Raw genomic sequence first — 22310 nt, forward strand, 5'->3', positions numbered from 1 at the left:
TGAGATGGGGGACAGTGCAAAGAGCATAAGGTATTTCAGAGATTAGCAAACAACAAACAACTTATTAATATGTTGATATGTCACTACTGAAATTCCAGTTTTTATTAAATGTGTAAATATTAAAAATATGTATTTTTACCTCACTTTCAAGAAAGAAAAGAACCAACATTCTAATGAGGTTTCCATTTGGACTATTTCGTCCTCTCCTCTTTGCTAGAGCCTCTTCAGCTTGGGGATCATGTCTGCTGAACAGTCTAAAAATAAGCAAAAGGAGCTAACATGTTTATCAACACAAATCTCATTTACTCCATAACATGAACATTCATTCTTGATATAGCAGATTGGTTCATAAAGCACACTGAAAGTACGCTAAGCTACTTTTTTCAACAGAAAGAGGGCATGACCAGGCTAAAGGGGTGAATTTGTCTTCTGAGTCTTCAAGTTCTTAGGCCTGGAGAAATTTCATACAGGAAAAAGCTCTCCAGAACATATTTATATAGAAGAATTTTGCACAGCTTTATGTATTTGCATAATTGATGTAATTATTAAGCTATCAAATCCTACAGCACTGGTAGCATTTACTCCAGTAGTGCTTTAAGAACTAAGGCTGAATCTTCAGTGCTACATTGACCACAGGATGTGGTATAAGCAAACTTGACAAACTTCAAGTATCAGTAGCAGCATAAATGATCAAGCAAGCTAACTGACAAGTTTCTTGGTTCTCTTTAAAATGTGCATTATACATTCTGCAGTGAGCTCCAAAGTACTGTCAACACCCCCATTTCATAGCTTACAGGGATCTCAGATATGCCTACATTTCAGTTACACTGACTGTTTTACTTTGTGAAGTTTGAAAACTGCACCTTGCTCTTACTGCATCCACAAAGCACATCCTAAACATGAAAAAATATCCTGATTTTGCTCCTAGAATTAAATCAAAAGAGAAGGAGTTGCACAACAACTTTGTATTTTAATTGAAGACATCACGCTCTCTTGTCTCTACCAGGTAAGAGACAAGCATCTCAACAGGTGCTGAAATATCTTAAACATTCACCTCAAGGCCTACTCAGTGATTTTCCACATTATTTGCTTTCATTTGCTAACTACAAAGAGAAACCGTTGACTAGCTTACACTCAGAAAGCAGCATTAAAATGTATAATCAGGTTAAATCCCACCCCAAATGCTTTAAGTAGAGACTCTAAGTCATTTAAAATGGAACACCAGCTCTTAGATGTTAGAAGAAACCAAGAGAAATAAGATATTTTTTCCTCAAGGCTATTTCCTTTGAGACATATCAATAGAACACAGCATACTATTCCATTGTAAAGAAAAGTTAGGATGAAGTTTTGTCTTCACACTAACATACAGATATGCCTTCAGACAAAGTCATTTACCCTCTAGGCATTTTACAGAACTATTTTTCACATATTAGTTTATAAAGGAATCTCAGTATGCAGTTTTAAAAACAAAGCAATACAAGAAGCAGTGACCATTTTCTTGTAAAACACTATGTGGGACATTAAATGTAATTGAATTTTGGAAATTCATTCCCTGAAACAAACATCTCTTCACAGAGATGGAATTCCAGTAATCCACCAACAGGAGCTTACACTTACAATGTGGATTTCTGAATCACAAATAAACCACTGTGAATAAATGAACACCAGCAAAGGAAAACAGACATTTTTTAATTCATCATCTTCTGCCACGGCAAGAAAAATTACAAAAGCTGGATTTTGGTAGAAATACTCTGTAAGTGTATTAAAGAATGTAGGGAAAAAGAAAATCACCGCTGAAAGACTCGAGTGCAAACACCAACATCAGAAAGTTAATGGCTCTGGTGTGGCAATGTCTTGCTCACAGTCACCAGCAGTATGATTCACTCCATGGAAACAGTGGCTCATTTCCTTTGGCACAGTGGTTATAGGAAAGATGGAATAAAGGTGTAACATGTTTTTAGAGGATGTCAGTGAGTTTAGAAACAATTTTATTAGTCATTAACACACAGAAACCTTTTAAGTTCATGATTTTGAGATAAACTGGTTTAGAATTCTGTAAAAATAATGACTGCATACCAGGTGGAGTGTCAGGGCTGGACAGGTCCTATACTATCATGACAGTAATCCAAGTAAGAACTGCAGGATTTAAAATTATTTTTAATACAGAGAGATACGTGAAGCATTTAGGCTGTGAGGAGTTAGTATGGTTACCTGGACGTTAGAGCAAGATAAAGGGAAATCCAGTTTCCTCAAGTTTTTAGGTTTTCATTTTAAACACGAGTGTAAGTCTGCGTTTCAAATTAAACACCTAACTTGCTAATATTGGTGTATTTTGGCCAACTGCTTGTTTTCCTTTTGACACTACCACTACCAGGGAGCAGTTCACAATCTGGGCTTCTTCCATGTTAATGGATAACTTACTTTTTATGAAGGAATTCTCCAGCTGCCACTGCAACAGGCCGGTGTGCCGAATACACTAAGTGATAAACATTCTCACAGTCTTCATTTGACAGAGCTTCTTCACTTCCACTGAAACAGGCAAAAAGCAACACTGAACTGAAACAGATGTTTGGTTTTAATCCCCTTACCTCCCATAACTTACTTTTGACAGCTACAAGACTGTTTCCTTTGTACAAAATCCTAGGCAGAGGAACTGACTTCAAAGATCTTTGTTTGATTTTAAATACAGAAACATTTAAAGGCCTTGTAAGACTGAAAATCTGTCTGATGTTCTTCTCTCAGTTGTATCAGCATACACAGTAATTAATGTAAAAAAATTCATCACTGCTTACAAGTCTTGCCAACTTAATTACCATCACACTAACTACAGTATACATGCTGCAGGATACCAAACACTTATTATTATTCCCAATTCCTGCTCAGAGGGCCAGGCCAGGCAGTAAAACTGCCTCCAGTATAGGAGAAGTTGCAGAAATTCACTGGACAAAGGCAGCAGAAAATTAAATCAGATTAGATCATGGAGTGGGGGACACAAGCAGCATGGAGCACGTACCAATAAAATCAACACGTCATCACTTCAAGATTGAATCATGATGTGGGTTTAGAACTACAATAATGCTGATAAAATAAAATGTCCATCACTCCTACAGCAGTTACTGTGCTCACTATATGCATTCATTTTCAATATCAAGGAAAAGAATCTGATCATACCATACTGTGCTGGATTCAAAAATGATTAAAAGTTTATTTTCTGTAATTATTTGTTAACAGTAACAAGTGAGCTTTTACTCTTTGTGGGTAAACAACATAGCTGGAGCTTCATAGAATCACAGAATGGCCTGGGTTGCAAAGGAGCACAGTGCTCATCTGCTTCCAACCCCCTGCTGTGTGCAGGTCAACAACCAGCAGCCCAGGCTGCCCAGAGCCACATCCAGCCTGGCCTTGAATGCCTGCAGGGATGGGGCATCCACAGCCTCCTTGGGCAACCTGTTCCAGTGCCTCACCACCCTCTGGCTGAAAAACTTCCTCCTCATATCCAACCTAAACCTCCCTGTCTCAGTTTAACACCATTCCCCCTTGTCTTATCACCATCCACCCTCACAAACAGCCGTTCCCCCTCCTGTTCATACGCTCCCTTCAAGCACTGGAAGGCCACCATGAGGTCTCCCACAGCCTTCTCTTCTCCAAGCTCAACAAGCCCAGTTCCCTCAACCTTTCCTCACAGCAGAGCTGCTCCAGCCCTCTGCTCATCTCAGTGCCTCCTCTGGCCCCGCTCCCAGAGCTCCACATCCTTCCTGTGCTGGGGGCTCCAGGCCTGGACGCAGCGCTGCAGATGGGGCCTCACAAGAGCTGAGCAGAGGGGGACGATCACCTTCCTCCCCTGCTGGCCGCCCCTTTTTCATGCAGCCCAGAACACAGCTGGCCTTCCAGGCTGCAAGTGCAAATTTCTGCAACTTCTAAACTTCAGACAGATTCTGAATGCACGTTTTTATGAAACGGAGGAACATTTTCACTTTTCAGCACTATTCTTGAAAAATGTGATACGTAATGGAACTGTAAGTATATTCTATCAATGATATCACTGACACTGCATATAGGAATAGTATTACTTCTCTCCCAGTTTAGTCAGCATTCATCAGAAAAACATGTCCATGACAGGACTCTATATGCCTCATTTGCTGTTTTTTTTTGGCTTTTTTTTGTTTTTTTTTTTTGTTTACAATTATTTTTAAGTTATTATTCCCCATCATAATTGTTCGTAACATCTTTTTCAGAGCTCCTACCTGCCAGAATACTGCCCTGTGCTGTTTGATGTGACCCATATCCTTCAGCTCCTAAACGCATCAGCTATGTTTTAATCACACAACCAAAGAGAAAACAGGGCAGGAAAAAGAGTGAACTGAACACATTTTGCTTCAAAAATCTTACTGTATTCCCAAACAATCCTAATAACAAAGGAGAAAGATATGTTCTACATCTTGTTTGTGATCATATTTGTAGTATTTGCTTTAAAAACATAAAAGAAGAGATTATCCTTAACAAGTCAAATATTACAATATCTGCAAAGCAGTGCTACCCATAGGTAAAGAAAAAAATCAAGCCTATACTTTTTTTTACCACGAAGAAATGCTAGTCTAATCTTTCATCCAAATTGTGCATGCCCAAAAGATTCTTCAAAGTGGGGTGAATGAGTATAAAATATGATGCAGGAATTCTATACATGCTTGTAGCACATTTCAGTGAGCTTAGGAAAAGTTCCTGCTGTAATCAGCTTGCCCTTAGAGACATACTGTTTCAAGCAGTATAGGCAAGGGATGATTACACACAGAATGGAACTTTGTATCAGGGATGCCACTGTACCTGTATAAGGAAAAGCCAGGACCTGGAAGCACGTATCCTGCATGGCCAAGTGTTTTAAACTGCAGATCGCCAGCACTTCCTCTCCATAACCCCAATCAGGGTATTAAAGATAGCATCTCCTCTCTGTCAGCTTATTTGCTAGATGACTCTCTGTTCAGCTATGCTGGATAATCAAATCTCCTAGCACAAGACCTTTTTTAGTTACTACTGAAGTTATCTCTGCAGATATAACCATGTCTTTTGGGAAAGACAATCATTTCGCCCCTGGCAAACAATATAAATATCCACTGGCATTTTTCCTCAACAGTAAACGCACCAAAACAAATAATCTCAATAAATCACCTATTTTACTTCCAGGAGATCAAGTATTTTATTTTAGCTTCTTTACTATAATACTACATATTCAGTTCAACTTATTAGTAAATGTAAAGTAATATAGTGAATTCATAGCACAGGTGAAGAAATAAAGTTAACTACATGTTATTGGCTTAGGTAACTTTCAGAGGGAAAACACTTATTTTAAAAATACTCACTGAAGTATTAGTGTGACTAATCGAATGGCTTCCACAGCAACGTCGTACTCCTTATCAAGTGTCATTGATACAATGCGGTCCTGGAAACGAACATTATTGCAAGGATGAAACAAAAGCACACAAATCGCTATCAGATTTAGAAGTCCACAGGCATAAATGCTCCTGAGGAGAAAGATCTTCCAACAGGAAACGTGAAAATCCTTTCATGTCGTTCAGTCATCAAATGTACATCTTAGACAGCTGTGCACCATGTGCAAAATGGAACAACAGGGTCGTACACATGAATGGAACAAATTACTGAAGAAAACAGTCCTTACCCTTCTGTGTTTTCCAAGAAACAAGTAAGCAAACTTTGAAACTGGAATGCTGTTCTGGACTGGTCTAGAACTAACTGCACACAGAGAGCCAGAACACAGGGATAAAACTTTTCTATCGCTAAAGAAGGCCTGGGAGAAAAGGGCCCTTCTTGCCTGCCTATAGAACAAAAGGTACTCCCTGATCCTGGGTCTTGGAAATGGACTGATGTGACAATATTTCCTTATCCAAAAAGACCATTCACTCAATTTTGCCAACAACATCAGGCCGAGAATCAACATCATGGACATGATATTTCTTATTTTATTGTCAGAATCTCTCTGCGATGGAACCTGTCAGACAGATACTACAGCCTTTGAAAATGAGACCCTAGCACCTAATGTCGCTGGAAGATGAAATTTCAGAGGTTTAGCAAGTTACAAAACCCAGCTGTTCAATCTCCTCCAACAGAAATTTTCCATGCAGCGGAATGGGTCACATCTGCATTTATAACCTGAAATATTAATTTACACTGTGAAGATCTCTTTGCATTATGTATTATCACTGTGAACAAGATAGGCTGAAGAGTAGATCTACCTCCTGGGGACACGGGGACAGCATTCTGCAAAGTCAGGGATGAGGGGCAGCAGTTAAGCTGCCGCAGCTAAATCTGATCCCAACTTTGTCACTGACTGTAAAAGAATTAACCCGTATCTTTTCTATGTAGAAATTAATGTTTGCATCAGACAGGACTTCTTGGTAGAAAACAGAAGTGTCTTTGATGGATGAATGGATGAACATGGACAAAGCTGGTTTTGTTTTCTATGTGGACAAAACTTACTTTCGAGCTTATCAACTATGCCTAGCAACACAGAAATGCCATAAGGAATATGTATCTACCCCCCGTCTGAAAAGTGCCATCATTACATCACTCCCACAGACATCTACAATGTGCTACAATATTAACAACCGAATGCAAGTAATTCTGGAACAAATTAACTTATGCCAGGAGATCTCAAGAGAGATTCCTGCTGATGGCTTGAATGGATTGAGCTGAATCTCAGCTGAATGTGCAGCTTGATTCAGTTTTAATGAGGAAATACACATAAGCAGCCATGGGACTGAGAACAGCATTTAGCATTTTTCTGGAGAGCTATCTAGCATTTCTGGTCGTCCTGAGATCTTAAGCAAACAAGATTTATACAGGCATTACAAAATTAGTCAGAGGCCTGCAGCTTCTACTGTCTGTTACTCAGGTAAGTCATCTGCGAGAGGAAATTGTCTTTAGTGCAACAGACACAGAAACCAATTTTATAAATTACAAGAACACAAGCACTGAAGTGAACATAGAAAATGATGTATTTCATCTCCCACCTGGAAGTCATACCTAGCTCATTCCTGACGGATATTTATTTAACTTGCCCTTAGAAACCTCAAATGAAGGAGATTCCATCGCTTCCCAAATAGCCTGCTGTTATACAACTATCAGTTTGGACAAAAAGCCTTTCTTAAAATCCAAAACTTAACTGCAGTGTAAGTATTTTCTTCTCCATCTCTCAAGTCAATGTGGCAAAAGGCAGATTACCATTGTATTTATCAGGTGTTTATGTAGAATAAAGATATGGCTAATTTTCTCTATTTTGTGCTTTTCTAGTTTCAAGTGGAGGATTTAACTATAACTGCAATGACAAACACAACCAGTGAAGCAGTATAAAATCAACAGAGAGAAGTTTTTCAGTCTGCTGCACAGTACTTATTTATGAGTATTTCAGCATCCACTTCTTTCCTAAAGAGGATTTCTCATCAGCATTATAATCATGATTTAAACAAAACTAAATTCCATTGGTCGTTTCTTAACCACAGTTTTCTGTTCTCCAAAACACAAAAGTGATGGCAAAAGGTGCCTGCTGACATGAGTGCTCCAAAGCTTTCTTCTCACAGCATCCAAACAGAAGCAGTGACGGCATTCCTAACTCATCTCTCCAGATAATTCACTTGTGCAGTAAAGCAGTTATGCAAAAAAGTGAACTAACATCCACATTCTCATTAAGATATTAAGCAAAAACCCAGCATGTTTGTGCTAGTTTAAATGAAAAAAGGAAAAATGAAAAGGGGGAAAAAAAAAAAAGGAAATATTCCTCCAGTACTGATCTCCTATGCAGGCTATTCATGGCAAGCTAATTGTCTAAAAATGCAATGCAAACTCCCATTACAGAGGTTCTATTTAGCTCAGCAATGTATCGTGGTGCAGATCAAACTTCCTCCAAACACAAGCACAAATAGAGCAAAAAAAGCTGTCCTAGAGACTGCTTTTTTAGTTTGTTACTTTCACGTTTATTGTAGGTATGAAACACTGCACAAATACTTGAAATTCAACAAATCTAAAATTAAATTAGCACAGGCAGATTAAATAACAACAATGAATAAAGAGCAATAATACATACAGATAAATAATCACCTTGGCCAAGCCAGACAATTCATAAAAGATAAACACTGCGAAATTAATTTGTCTTAATCTCAGCAGTCAGGAACAGTTTTGCATTTGTATGTCAAGGCCACAACACAACGAGAAAGATCACATGCTTATTTCAAGTACTCCTCCCAGAAATTGTACTTCCTCTTACCTTGAATCTATTAGTGAACAGCTCCAGTTTTGGAAATAACTCTCTGTTGGTATACAGACTTTGGAGAGCTTTCAAACACTTCAACCTCACTTCACCTTGCTAAATAAAACACATTAAGATTAGCTGATATAATATCCTAATCAAATCCGCATGAATACCAAGTAATACCATTCTGTAATTTGTTTAATGTTCATTTAAAATTTTATGCTGATATGTTGCCAAAGCCAAGCTGCAGTTCAGCTAAAGATCAAAAAACCACATGTGCAGCTGCCTGCAAATTTCATTTTTCTATTTGCATATACAAAGAATTTAATGTGCCCTCACTTTAACTTCTGTATCTGTTACCCTTTCAAGTAATAGCACAGTTCAAAAAGACCCAAAAGGCTGTAAACAAATAGAAAACAAAGATATCTGATTTCAAGGTGGTTGGTGAGAAGGCAGTGCAGCAATTTATCTTTAGTCTACAAACGTTTTCCTCCCAATACCTATTGTTTAAAATCAATGTACAGGAAGACAGAGCACAGTCTACATGTGGCACACAAAAACAAGTCATCTCTAAGCCATCGTGTGTCCAAACAATAGGCATAACAAACACACACCAATTTTCTTTCTCTGCAACTTTCTAAAGCCCATCACAGGCCATGCACAGGAAGGATGAATGGGCTGAGGGAGCAGGCTGCCAACACAAAGCATCCAAGCCACAGCCTGAGGAGCCACCAGCAAGGACAGCAGCTCATGTTTTGCTGTCGGAGGCATCCTGTGGGCAGCAGCTCACTCCCAGTGACAGTTTTGATTGGGATTGCTTTGATCTGGTTGGCTGTAGGCAGGAAACACAGACACTGTGCCTATGGACCACAGTTTGTCACCTATAGGAATGCTGGAGATAAAGGGAAGGGCTGGGTCCTCTGGGCACCTCCATGTTATCTGTCTAGCTGCAGACACAGCTCAGCTCATCTGTAAAGTCCTGGTAAATGAGGTGTTCTTGTCAAAAACACGTGGAGGTAGCCAAAGGGTTATTTACACAAACCTGCCTTTCGTTTCTGAGCCTATTCTGTAATTGAGTCTGTATTTAAAAAACTGCTCCTTCAAAAAGACTAACATCTTGGTGAACATTCAGAGGCACATGTACAAATAAAAGATAAAAATCCATTTTTTTCAGTTTCCACTCATTTCATAAATTGCAACTGAAAAGGGAAAAAAGTTGAAAGGAAGATTTGCAGAAGAACTTTTCACTGAAGAACGACTGTTCTGACAAACCATCTCTATTTCTCTGAAGAGTTTCTAAGCACTCGTGCTCTACTTTTCAACTTTTCAACTACTGCAGAGTTGGTCAGTGGGATGACAGTTCTGTTTATATGATCTATTGCAAAATCTTTCAAGGTACAGAAAATGATTGTCTTGAAGAAAAAAGTTTATGTGGATGTCAGCAACTGATAAGCAAACACAGAGAAATGCTGCTTGTCATTCTTTATTTAATGGCACTTATTGCCACGGTACCAGAATCGGTGTTTCCTCAGCTGTGAAATCCTGGCATTTTGAAAGGCCAGGATCTCTGGAGTTATCACTAATCATTAGAAGAGGATGTAAGCTTCCTACAGCCTTAGCTTACTTAGCAACAGAGGATCTGTATCAGTTTTGGCACATAATGAACATTACAGAGCAAAAGTGAGGCAGCCGGTCTAGCTACAGCTGCCCTGAAGACTGTCCTGCTTGAGAGCAGATGTCCTGATGTTCGGTGAGTGCTGGAGTCTCAAAATGCAAAGCTCTAAACTGGTCAAAGACAGAAAAAATAAGTGCCAACAGCAACACGAGTTGAGGATTGCAGTGCAGCTGGTGCATAGCCAGCACTGATGTGCCTGCTGACTTCACCAGCACCATGGACCAGGCTCTCAGAGTTTAGCTCAGACTTTACACGGAGGGTCTCTAAATGACTTAGGAGAGCAGACTAACCAAGGTAGATAGAAACTGGAACAGTGAACATTTGGTACTTGCATAGGCTGCCAGGAGACTGAAGTTGAGACATTAACAAAGGCACAATGAAGCCAGCTAATCTACTCCTGCTGCTAACCAGAGCCAAGGAAGAAGACAAGTGACTGCAAAGCTAGGGGAGCAGCAGCGGAAGAAAGAAAGATACATGGTCCCTTTGGCTGAGAGTAAAGGCACAGGAGACACAGAGGCAGCCTCTGTAGATGACTGCCCTTCTCAGCAGGCAAACAGTGAGAAGACTTACTGTCTCTGATAACAGAAAGGTCTGTTTTTAACCTGGTGATCAAGGTTGGAATTCATCACTCTGGAGAGAAAGAAGCACAACAGCTTGCTAGTCTTGTTACAGAGGTTTTAAAAGAGTCATGGAGATCAGTGACAGAAACCCACGATTAAGCATAAATAGGAGTGACCTGGACAAGAATGTAAGAAAGGCAAAAGCGAGGCTGTACGTACAGATGCCACACTGAAATCCAGAATGAAAGAGGGAAAATGATCCACAAACCATCAATATGCCTGACAGAAGATGTTTACTGTGTAACTATGAGAATCATTCCAAGTACAGAAAGTGAGCATTAATTCAAGATTCTAACATGCCAAATATTTTGTGGAAAAGAAACACAGCAAGAATTTCCAGCCTAGGAAGGGTGGAAACATTCATGTTCAAATAATTCCTAAGAATTAGAATATGAAGGAAAAGGTACAATCACAGTGATGCTGGACAAGGACAGAAAGAGTCTTATGTAACCAACTTATTTAACTCAACAACTCAAGGTCAAGCTCAAGAGTGATAAATTTAAAAAAAAAAAAAAAAAAAAAAAAAAAAAAGCAAGCAAAAAGGCCCAAGCACAGTAGGGTTAGATAGAAAAGGCAATAAAGAAAGCATTTAGTAAATATGTTCACAACACAACAAGGAAAAGTGACTTTGCTTTGAAGGAAATAGCCACTTTTTCTTAAGTGTGTGGGAAGTAGAAAAAGAAATAATAGAGTTATATACAGAATCTTTAGCTTCTGCAAGGACAAACATTTAGTGACATACACAGCCAAGCATTCAAAAAAGCTGCTAGAGAAAGATGTGGAAAAACCAACAGTTTGGGCATTTTAGGAAATTTTTAGAGAAATATCATAGATCTATTGCACCTTAGGTAGGAGAGGAGGAAGCAAGATTATTTCCCAGGTTAGCTTTCAGGCAGACTTCCTTGAATTCTGAGTTGAAGGTTATGTCAACCTAAGAAGGGAAGTATTTGCAATCACGCAGTACCTGTAAATCCCACTAAATAAAAGGAGCATTCGTTTCCCAACTACTTCTGTGTAGTAGCATCTATGCTTTACATACAGAAAAAACAAGTCTGAAAGGAAAGTCATTTCCTAAGTAAACAATGGACAAAACAGTTGCATTCTCAGCATCCTGACTGCTACCATCTTTCTTTCCTCAGTTTCATCTTCCAGAAAAACTGTTGTGTTTCCCTCCACCCCTTCAGTTTCTGGGACACCTGAGCGCTGCAGAATCCTGACTTCAGTCACACTGCTGTCAGCTCTATGCTTGTCTCTTTCTCCAGTCAAACTGTAATTCTCCTTCTCTCAAAGCTGTTTAATTTAAGAAAGATAGTCAAAATATGTAAATCTAACATTACTTTTCATGAATATCTCCGCACTGGGAATTGTTAATACTTTCACTTGCAATTTGAAATTAGAACTTGAAGCAAAAACATCAAATGTTTAATAACACTGTTAAATAACAAACATTTCTCATATTTCCCCTATTCTTTTTTAAATAACCCTCGAGACACTTCTAACAGTAAAGCAAAATTGCCCCCCCTGCTAATGAAGGGAAAAGCAATACATCTGCCCCAGTGCCAGCAGTTTGGGATACTCCACACTTCTCTGGGTGAGTCATGCTCCAGTCCACATTTTCTTTAATACATCTTTCCCAGACCCAGGGCTGTCTGAGCATCCAGAGACACAATTACGTTTTCAAAACAGTTCCATGCATCAATTCAACAGAAGCAAATTAAGACTGCACGGATAAACTCCTTTTATTAAATGATTTTTTAATGCGGCTGTATTCCAGGTTAAACTGTTTTTCAACTCATGCTATCAGATCCACAACAAGAAAAAAAGTAGTAAAAGGAGAGAACTGCAGAATTAGAAACCCCCTACAGATGCTCATTTAAAATCCAGGGAAGGCAGAGGATTAACACCGCCAAAATTTTCCAAATTACAACTAAATCTTTCAGGCAATGACAATGAAAACCAGGCTATTGAGAGAGCTTGTGCTTTTGGAAAACTTGCATTTTTTAATTGTTTTCTATTCAATTTTATTTATTTTAAAATAAGTGCTTCCCTTTGCACTTCCCTCAATGTCTCCATCTCTACTCACTTTTTATCCCTTGGTACGAGCGAGCTTCAGCTACCTCTGGCACTTCCATTCTACTTTCAGCCTGTCTCCTCCAATACAGTAATCATACACTACATCAATAAAAAACACTGCAGAGCATGTATACAGGGATAAAACAGTCTGATTAGCTAGTAGAAAACCCAAGCCTCTTGGGAGGACTGCAACCACAGCTACTACAAAGCAGTAGAAATGGAAGAGCAATTTGATGATGCTCCTCTGTGCTTGGTCCAGATGGAATCCTCTCCTGCTTTTGGTTGTTATTTTGTTTAAATGCAATGTTGGTAATTCAGTATTTGTCTAATATGAAATGATGTGCTAATTTGGAGACAGCTGAGGTAAAATATGTTAACGTTTCAGTCACATGCCTAGATCCTGGCCTGAGGTTAAGCTAACTGGAGGATGTGCCAATCTACTGGACACTGAATAAGAAAACGCTGGATGCAACAGATTACAGTGTGAGAAGTTGACACAAGTCAGAGCCAGCGCCGGGAGGAACAGCTAGATTTCACAGAGGGTTAAAGGGAGTCGTGTGAGAAATTGCTGGGCTTCACAGATACTGGAAGGGATTGGGAGCTGTTAAGTGCAGCACTACCACTGGAAGTGCTTCTTTGAGAAAATGTGTTGCTCAGATTTGAGCATGCTCCAGAGATGCCACTGCAGATTTTAGGTGTGCAGACACAAATGTAGTGTAGTGTCTGTAGAGTAAAGTATGGAAACCACAGGTTTAGAGGGGAAAACCACTGCCTGCCTGATGTCTCCAAAGCATAAAGGCTACTCTTAACTAGTACACTGCTGATCCAAGTCAAGAAGAGATGCAGATCACTGTCAGCAAAAGAATAATCAGTAGCACAACCTCTTATTCAAAAAGCATGAAGAGGGTCGAAGTCGCATCTTTAACATTAATAAGCTGTACAGAGAAATCACCTTTTTAAAGGAACACATCAACTACTTGCTATGTGAGTCATCACAACAAATTTGCAAATTTTGAATTTTTTCCAGCAGCTTTTCTATGGGGAAAAAAAAAAAAAAAAAAAAAAAGAGTACTCTGAACCATGATGCCAGGATTTAATGAGCATTTCAACACTATATGTAGGTCTCATCTGTTTTTCTTGAACACCACAAGCAAACAGTTGAGAGTAAAACAACTATTTCTAGTTGTTTGAGTGAGAGTGGGAGGATGTCTAGTCCCATTTGCAGCCTGGTGTAGGAAAAAGCCATTCAGCAGTTCAAAGCCCTGTTCTACTAGCATTAGGAAAGTGCTACTCTTGCAGGAATCAGGTGGTACCGTACATCAACAAGAAGCATTTTGTTCATATTTTCAGTACAAAAGAACAGCAGTTAGATAGGAAAGAACCTCCAGATCCACATATTTTTCATTTTGACCAAGTCTTTCAATTTTTCTTTATTATTACTTTTTTTCCTTGAAGAATCTCTCACACAAGAAAGGCATTCCAAGATTAACTCAAGCAACCCTCTGAGCTCTTCTAAGCTGGCACAAAGAGGTAGACTTGAAAAAGTCTTGCCAGGTAAAATTGAAGAATATTCAACAAGGGTAGAAAAATGCCCTTTAAAGGTGGTTGTAGCTGTAAAAACCTAAAATAGTAAAGGGTAAGCGATTTACTAGGAATGCCACTGTTGGGTTAATTCTGGGACCCAGAGACTTCTGGGTTTCTTTTCTCTGTTGGTTTATGTTAATGGGAGTGTCATCTGGAAAATCCTTTTCCATCCTGTTTCAGAAGCAAACGTTCTCAGGAATGATGTGACAAGATGACTTCAATAAGAAGAAAAGCAGAAAGGAAAAAAATAATCTATTAAGACAGTCTAATTCAGAGTGAAAAATAAAAATTACACAGATGAGCATATGATTCAGGATGACTGGATTCTGGGTTAAGTGAACATATTAAAAAACGTTGGTTGAAAGACAAATGACCAACAATAAAAATGAACTACCTTTTTATAAATCAAAGATGATCTACTAAGCATGTGTTAAGCAGAGAAAGGCAGTACGCTCTGCTGTGTACAGTAATACAAAATACTTACCCTGTCATGTAGTGTCCAACCAACATATTTTAAATAACTATCATTCAGGAAGGCATCACTGTACATTTTCATCCAGACACCAATTTCTTCAATACAGACAGCTCTAATCTCAGCAATAGCATCACTGGGAAGAAAAAAGAAAAAAAAATACAGATTATAAACATACCATTTAGCCCTAATTCCCATTGCTCCAGCCATATTTTGCTTTTATTCGGGTCTAATGAACCTCACTAGGCAGAGCTTGTCACCATCCTCACTCGCTGCCCTGTCTAATCACCTCAGTATCTTTACTGTCAGGTATGTTTCCATTATCTCAAAAAATTCTCCCTCTAGCTGACTTCTTAAGTCTCTTAATCTTTCTTCTCCTCTTCAAGCAAAATTACAAATCCAAGTGCCACTAACCTCTTCTCAATAATAACTTCTGAAACATTATCACCCTGATTTCCTAAAGAGGCTTGACTCTCCAGGTAGAGATGCAGTGTCAGGTAGGAAAAGTTATCTGATGTAACCAAAGAACCCCAAGCAAAGGGGGAGAATGGAATTTGATTATTTGCTTCATCCAGCACACAAAAGCCCTTCTAAGAAAATTCAGGAGAACTGTACATATTTTAACCTTGATTTCTGCCATTTTTTCTTGGTTTTTCTACATTCCGACTGTGACAAGTGATGGAAGAGGCAAAGACACATCTCAGACAGATTTATCAGCTGCTTATTGAGGTAGGGCAGCAGGAAACTGTCCGGAGAGATCACCTAAAGAGTTCTAGATGGAAATGACTTCAGTATGATTGGCATTTTCCTGCCTGATTGACACAGAGCATGGCATATTTACTAATAACTAACGACAGCCAAACAACAGGAAAAGGGATTGGGGCCATCTGGCCCTTTGGTAATTTCATCTTTCAGACATCTGTTACTATGAGAAATTGCCTGTGCCATTCCAGCTGGCACTGTTTCACAGTTCCAAATCTCTGCTATAATAAAAGAGAAACGTACAGAGCCACTGTGCTGAAGAAGGGAGTGCCCAGTGCTTTGCAAACACTGGCCTTGCTTATAACTGAGAACCCCATTCTGGTGTTTGTTTTGCCTTTTTAAAAAATCTTTTTGGAAAAGTAAGAAACACTGATTTCATTTAAAGCAGCACCAGAGCCCAAAACCAAAATATAATTTACGAAAGCAATATATTTCAAGCTTCAAGCAAGAGAATAATCGCTATGTAAGAGCAACAATATTATTCCTGAAGTCTTCAATTCCATGAAATGTGAATTGTGTTCTCAAGCTTATGCTTAAGGTGCATATAAGTTCACTCAGTACAGTATAACAAAACTGTTATACCACCTGTACTGTGTCTGCTTACATACTTCCAACCCTCACACTGCTCCAGCTCAATGTGTGCCATACTTCAGATGATCTTCAAGGCACCAAGATGAAAACCACAGATCATTCAGATTGTCTGACATGTCACACAATGGCAGTATCACACATGACTAGAAGATACATTTCAGTTGCCAATACGAGCCTTTCTCATTATATGCAATATCACTGAGAGGAGGCTGTACTGCAATAACAGCTTATAGCATGCATTTAATTATTACACGAGCGCTATTAGCAAATCTCTAGGCATGCCACCAGATCACCATCATTGTGCAACATGAACTACACTGCTTCTACCAACTTCCAAACAGAATCACTGTAAGCGGTCTGTTTAAGCTCCCAGAAGACAGCTGTGCTGTAACCTTTGAAACTGGAAGGTAACAGTCAATCCACAGTGTAGATAAGCTGCATTACAAGCAGAATAAGTCATTAAATAAGCTGTTCCTACCAGGGAATTCTAATGCTGTAAGGGAGAATGTACTAAGTAAGTTATTACATCCAAGGCTTTGCACTACCAAAACTGCATTTGTTACAGGAAACGTAGCGACAGCGAAGAGAAGTTATTTCACCACCTTAAAAATTTGATAACTGAAACATTCTGGAAGGATTTTACGGCAAGCTCAGGAAGAACTCAACTGTCAACAGCTATTTAATCATGCAGCACAGCCAGACAATATCAGGAACATTTATCTTTTCTGTAAGAATGCATTTGAGCCTCTCTAGGCAGACAGTGAAAAGCTGATCCCCCGTTCAAATAGTTCTCAGGCACCATAAACTTTTACCCCAAGAAAGAAAAAAAAGCCAGACTGGCAGGAAGACAGAAAGAATAAAGTAATTAAAGTAATTACAGATTTATCAGCACAAAAAGTTAAAATCTTCAGTACAGAAGTGCATGAGAAAAAATTCACGCGTGAGGCATGGAAAACCAGCAGAACAGCCTGATGTAGCTGGAGAGACACAACAATTAGAGACACACCAGTCTCCATTCTGCCACCATCTTCCAGGTGATGGCATTACCAAAAAGAAACTTTCACCTTTTTGTAGGAATACCTAACACAAATACTCCTACCCTTAGTAACATTGCTCCCATGAAGCAACTTGGTTTGTCAAGGCAGGCCCACAAAATTTCGGACAAAGCATAGCAAACAGGCAGTAGGCTGTACTAGTTGTCCAGCAATGAAGTTCAGAGAACAAGTCAATGAAAGTGCCACCTGAGCACATATATTTCATGCTAAATTGCATCTAAGTATTTTTGATTAACGTCAGATGTATTTGGGACACTGAAACAAAGAGTCTATAACGGACAATTAGGATATGTCAGGTGGAGGCAGGTTTGCTCCTCAGGCTCTTGCTGGAGTGGCTGCTCATTGCACCGAATGGTTTTCTCAGTCCGTCTGATCAGCAGCTGAGGTTATCGAGGAGCAAAGCTGAAGGTAATTTAAGTTCATGTGGTTGATCTGCACCGATTTGAAGAGACCCCACCGTGCTGCTCAATCACACATGCCTTAGGACAGGCCTCTTCCAAGTTTTCTGCACACTTTTCCTCATAAGTGCAATTATCCCTCCGCCCACCTTAACTGTATGTTCTTTGTGTGCCAAACCTTTTCTGAATTACATTTTTCATGCTTTCTGCATTTTGTCTGAAAGTTTTCACAGTTGATATTTTAATCCAGAATTTAAATCTAAAAGGTTAATTGCATAGTTAAGCATTGTTGAATTTTATCTTTTGACTGCAGTGAGCCAATTAACATTTAAAAAGCTAGTTTCATCAATACACTGCAGATGCAAAACAACCCTAAATCTACCCTGAAAGACTGAAATGTGCTTTGATAAACCATACTCCAAAACAGCATAGAGTAGTCCATATCTACTGGTTTGTGCAGTGCTAGAATGAACAGGACACACAGGTGCACATGAATATAACTTGATGTGCCTTTCTATTCACAAGACAGAGCATCTCAACTATTGAAAAAAAAAGTGATGTGATATCATTACTATTACTGGTTAATGCTCTTGTTACAAACATCCAAAACAATAAGCAAACACTACATGCTAATTGGAATTAAGGTTTTTCAGTGCTTTAATGTAGTTTTTAAAGAGGGAAAAAAGCCTAAAATAAACTTACAGCTGTGAGTAATGCATATATTATGGAAACGTTAGAAATTTGCTGTTTACACTTAAGATACACAAAAGGAAATGGAAGACTGAGGGACCCAGCAACCAAATCTGCCCTGTTACGATACACAGCGGTCATGATTTTTCTTAAGATATGTAATGCTTATGCTCCCACTGCAGACAACTTCTCTTGTTAGGAGACATGGAATGAGATGGCATGCCTTCCACAACTCCTAAAAGCTGTTTTACTGAATTAAAATAAAGTTCTGTGGACAGATCTACTGTGCAAATTCTAGGCTTAAGATTTTCTTCAAGGACTTCAGTTATTTTGATACTGCTTTTGTGACATCTAGAACATGAGAGGGAAAATCAGAGAGATTGTCTTTGGCATTGGTTATGATCACACATTGCTAGCAAAGCATACTGTAGCAGTTTCTTACCGGTATCTATGAACAAATATGCCCTTAAAAATAGAGTTCATCATATTTTCGATTTCATCTTGGTTTTCTTGTAGCTGTAAAATAAGTAAATAAAAGATCACTGCTCATTATAATTTAATATTCTGCAATTTGTTATTGGGAAGCATTAGGAGACCACAAAACAGCACTTAATTAAAGGTATTAGTAGATTAATCATTTTTTACTTTTCCAGCCTATATGGTGTGCATTCACATACACATGTATACAGCACCTTGATGGAAGAAAGTTAACATTCACTACAAACATCAATGAATTTAGTTTCAAATTAGTCCTTTGAGGTCATCCCCCTTTTTTTTGCTACGGAAATTCAGGCTGCAGACTCCAGGTGTTCAGTAATGGCAGCAGTACAGCAGTCAAACAGGCAACTGGGTAAGAACAGCAGCTCAAACATGAAGCTGGTAACTGAGCAGTTATGGACCAGGAAAGCCCCCTTAAAAAACTGGATGCCCTACGTAAGGAAAGTACTTCAGCATGTGCTCAGTCTCAAGCATGAGTGTGAGCTGCTTTAACTTCATCACCCACAGCAATCCAGTGTCTGAATGAGGAAGCATTCCAGAGTCAGAATGTGGGCACTTAACACTGCTGCCACTCAGTCCCAAATCTTACACTGCAGAGCAGCTAAACCACCGAAACAAAACAACACAGTGCTCTAAGTGGTAAAAATGATTAAAAAAAAATAAATTCTTAATAAGTCCTCTCTAATATGAATGTACTTATTAAGTACTATGGAAAGATTTCTTTGTGTCAATGGATCTGTTAATAAATCCTTAAAGAACATCTTGCAAAGAAAGTATTCTCATACCATCAACTTTTGTGCTCACCTACATAAAGATGACTTGATGACACCAAAATGCAGCTCTGATAAACAAGATGATGCCAATTTTATACAGTCAACTTTTGGAGTAGAACTGCTACAACACTCAAAGCCACCTTTCCTCAACCAAGGTGTTTTTGAATGTCAAAGCATAATATAACAATGAATGTTAATTAAAAAATCTTCATATTTTCAGTATAAAAACCACAACTGAGCCTTGTAGTAGACTGCACATATACACAAAATAATACAAACTGTAATCATGGACACATACATTTAACATAGAAAATATCTTCACGCCAGAGGCACAATTATCATCAGCTGTTTCAACTTCCTGGATAGCATGGGCTCAGAAACAATTTCCCCTAGGGGTTTATATTTTTCAAGCCATGTTTATAAATATTTCTACACTACCTTCCAGATAAGATCTTGTAATATTCAGTAAATGAAGCCTCACAGGTTTCTAAAACGTAGGGAGGCGCAGCCTCAATTTTGCAATTGGGAAAACTCAAGTATGGGGCAGCTTCTTGACTGAACTATCAAATACCTGAGAAATGAATTAATTTCATAGTACAAAGCATTATATAATAGTAGGCACTAATGTAAACAAATTAAAGTCAGCATCAGCATCATCAATGCCCACTTTTGTACATTCTCCTACAAACATGTAACTTAGCATTAAGATAAAGTTAACTTGCACTGGATTGGGACTGGGACAGTCAGTGAAGATTCCCAACCTGCCCAATGTCTGCAGAATCTTTTGCATTCCAGGTGCATTTCAGCATCAATATTAGCAACTCTTTCACTAATTTGGATTTTCTCCATAACATAGTTTTTATAACTGCAGCTTTTCTGGATCACGTACCTGAATTTGAATGCTTAATTCAGAGAAAGAACTGCCTTACAATTCCTGCTCTTACCAATGCAGAAGCAATTTAATATCACACCTCTCAAATGTCAGCAAAATTAATGGAAACACTCTCTTGTTGACTGCAAGCATTTGGGGAGACTCAAAAACACATGTATGAGAAGTGTAAACTTGAATTACTACTGGCAGCAATTAAAGCACAACTATTTCTGTTTGTAGCAGATAATATTACTAACCTCATCCAGTTTGAAAATCTCATTGACAAGCACAGACCTTCAAGCCCTACTTTCACATCAAGTATGTAGAAAATGACACGAGAACAAAGCACATCAGAGAAAGCATCCCATCTTTTCTACTGCTAATTAATTTCCCACACTGAGATTGCAAACTGCCCATGAATAACTTCAAGAGGATAAATGTATGCTGATGAAGGTGCTTATGAGCTTTTATTGATGGCACTGCATCAAAAGAATCTACTAAGGAAGTGCTGGCACAGAAATAATACTGTAAATTCAGCACATTTAAGCACAGGAAATAAACAGCACTATGCTATGAATTCTCACACAGGGTCACTATGCCATCTAAACCTAACGATTCCTTTTCATTTCATTTGCCCTCCTATGTTTGCTACCACACACACTCAGTCACCACCACTCTTCTCTGGCTTGCTCCTATGCAATATTTTTATAAGATTTCAGGAGCAGAGAAAATAGAGACATGTTAAGAGGTAAAGTTTGCCAAACATTTAACTTTATTCTCATTCAGGCTTTCACTGCCCTGTGCATCAAAGCTGCAAGATCTCCCCAGAGCAGTTATGTGCTGCATCTCCAAAAGTCACTGAAAAGAAATGTTGATGAACAAGAACAAAGGACGTCCACAGATACTGAATTGAGTTTGTGGGCCTCAACAGCTACTTGGTCCTCTGGAAAATTCAAGTGACCATCAACAGATGTGGGATAAAACCTGCTTCCCAGCTGTGACAGCCAAGCAGCACTGCTTCTGAGATTCTGCTTCTTTAAGACTGACTCGCTTCATTTCAAATGCTTGCCTTTCAGTTTCAGCACAAGTGATTCTCACTTTTATTAATTAACTGTTTTCAAGAACTATAAAATCAAGAGAAAATTGTTCTGTGGATCACAGTTTAGATACAACTAAAAATGTGCAATTGTAATTATTCCCCAGACTAAAACTGTAAAGTCAAGCAATTTAAAGTCAAAAGTTACATCTAGAAGAACCCAAGGTATACACAGGTAGGGAATCCAGACATCCTTAACTTCCCACAGAGAAAAACAGTGGTGAAAGAAACGCATTCAAAACTAATATATTAAAAATAATAAATATAAATCTAAGTTATGAGTTTTGCCTGGCATCCTTACAGATTCTGGCTGTTTCCATGTTCACATTCTGATTCTTATTATTTCTAGTTTGTTTTTTTTTGTTGTTATTGTGTTTTTTTTTTTTTTTTTTTTTTTTTTTTTTTAAATATAACTCTAAAACTGAATTTCCTAGGATGAATTGAATTTAAGGATGATTACAGCATCCTTCTAATGGTTTTGATCGCGTAGTGGCAGTGTGATATTTGCTAAAGGTGACTTGAATGTCTCCCTAGCTTCACTTTCTAGAGTCCAAGTGCTATAGCCCTGACTGGTGTCTTTCAAAAGTAGTTACAAAAAGCAGTGATAACAAGACACTACATAATAATCGCAGTGCTTAATGGGAGAAATGGGGGGCACAGTGCTGGACTACAGGAGAATCTTTTAAAAACCATCCTGCACAACTGCAGTAGGTTACTATAAACAACTGAGACAGGTTTTCTCCCTGCTTGATCACGTGTATGAGACAGAGAATAGAAATCATCTTGTGTAAGCAGAGCAGCACACAAACTCAACTGTACATGGTGATATAAAATTTACAAGTGTGGGCCTTGTAGCATGCTTGAGATCACAAACGCCAAAGCAGAACTAATCCCT

At 38.6% G+C, this 22310-nt stretch overlaps 1 protein-coding gene across 2 annotated transcripts in view; it reads right to left on the reverse strand.

The window, feature by feature from the left end:
• STAG1 (stromal antigen 1) overlaps positions 1–22310 on the reverse strand; it is a 128084-nt gene that overhangs the window by 46505 nt on the left and 59269 nt on the right. For both annotated transcript variants that reach the window (XM_042820593.1, XM_042820595.1), the window contains exons 8-13: positions 18620–18693; positions 14694–14817; positions 8273–8371; positions 5355–5434; positions 2422–2529; positions 140–254 (exon numbers count right to left, since the gene is read on the reverse strand). In XM_042820593.1, the coding sequence (XP_042676527.1) occupies positions 140–254; positions 2422–2529; positions 5355–5434; positions 8273–8371; positions 14694–14817; positions 18620–18693 (600 nt within the window). The remainder of the gene's footprint in view (positions 1–139; positions 255–2421; positions 2530–5354; positions 5435–8272; positions 8372–14693; positions 14818–18619; positions 18694–22310) is intronic.

This window comes from Centrocercus urophasianus, unplaced genomic scaffold, assembly GCF_019232065.1.
Source record: "Centrocercus urophasianus isolate 14NV4802_14NV808 unplaced genomic scaffold, USGS_Curo_1.0 seq_19, whole genome shotgun sequence".
NCBI lineage: Eukaryota > Metazoa > Chordata > Aves > Galliformes > Phasianidae > Centrocercus > Centrocercus urophasianus.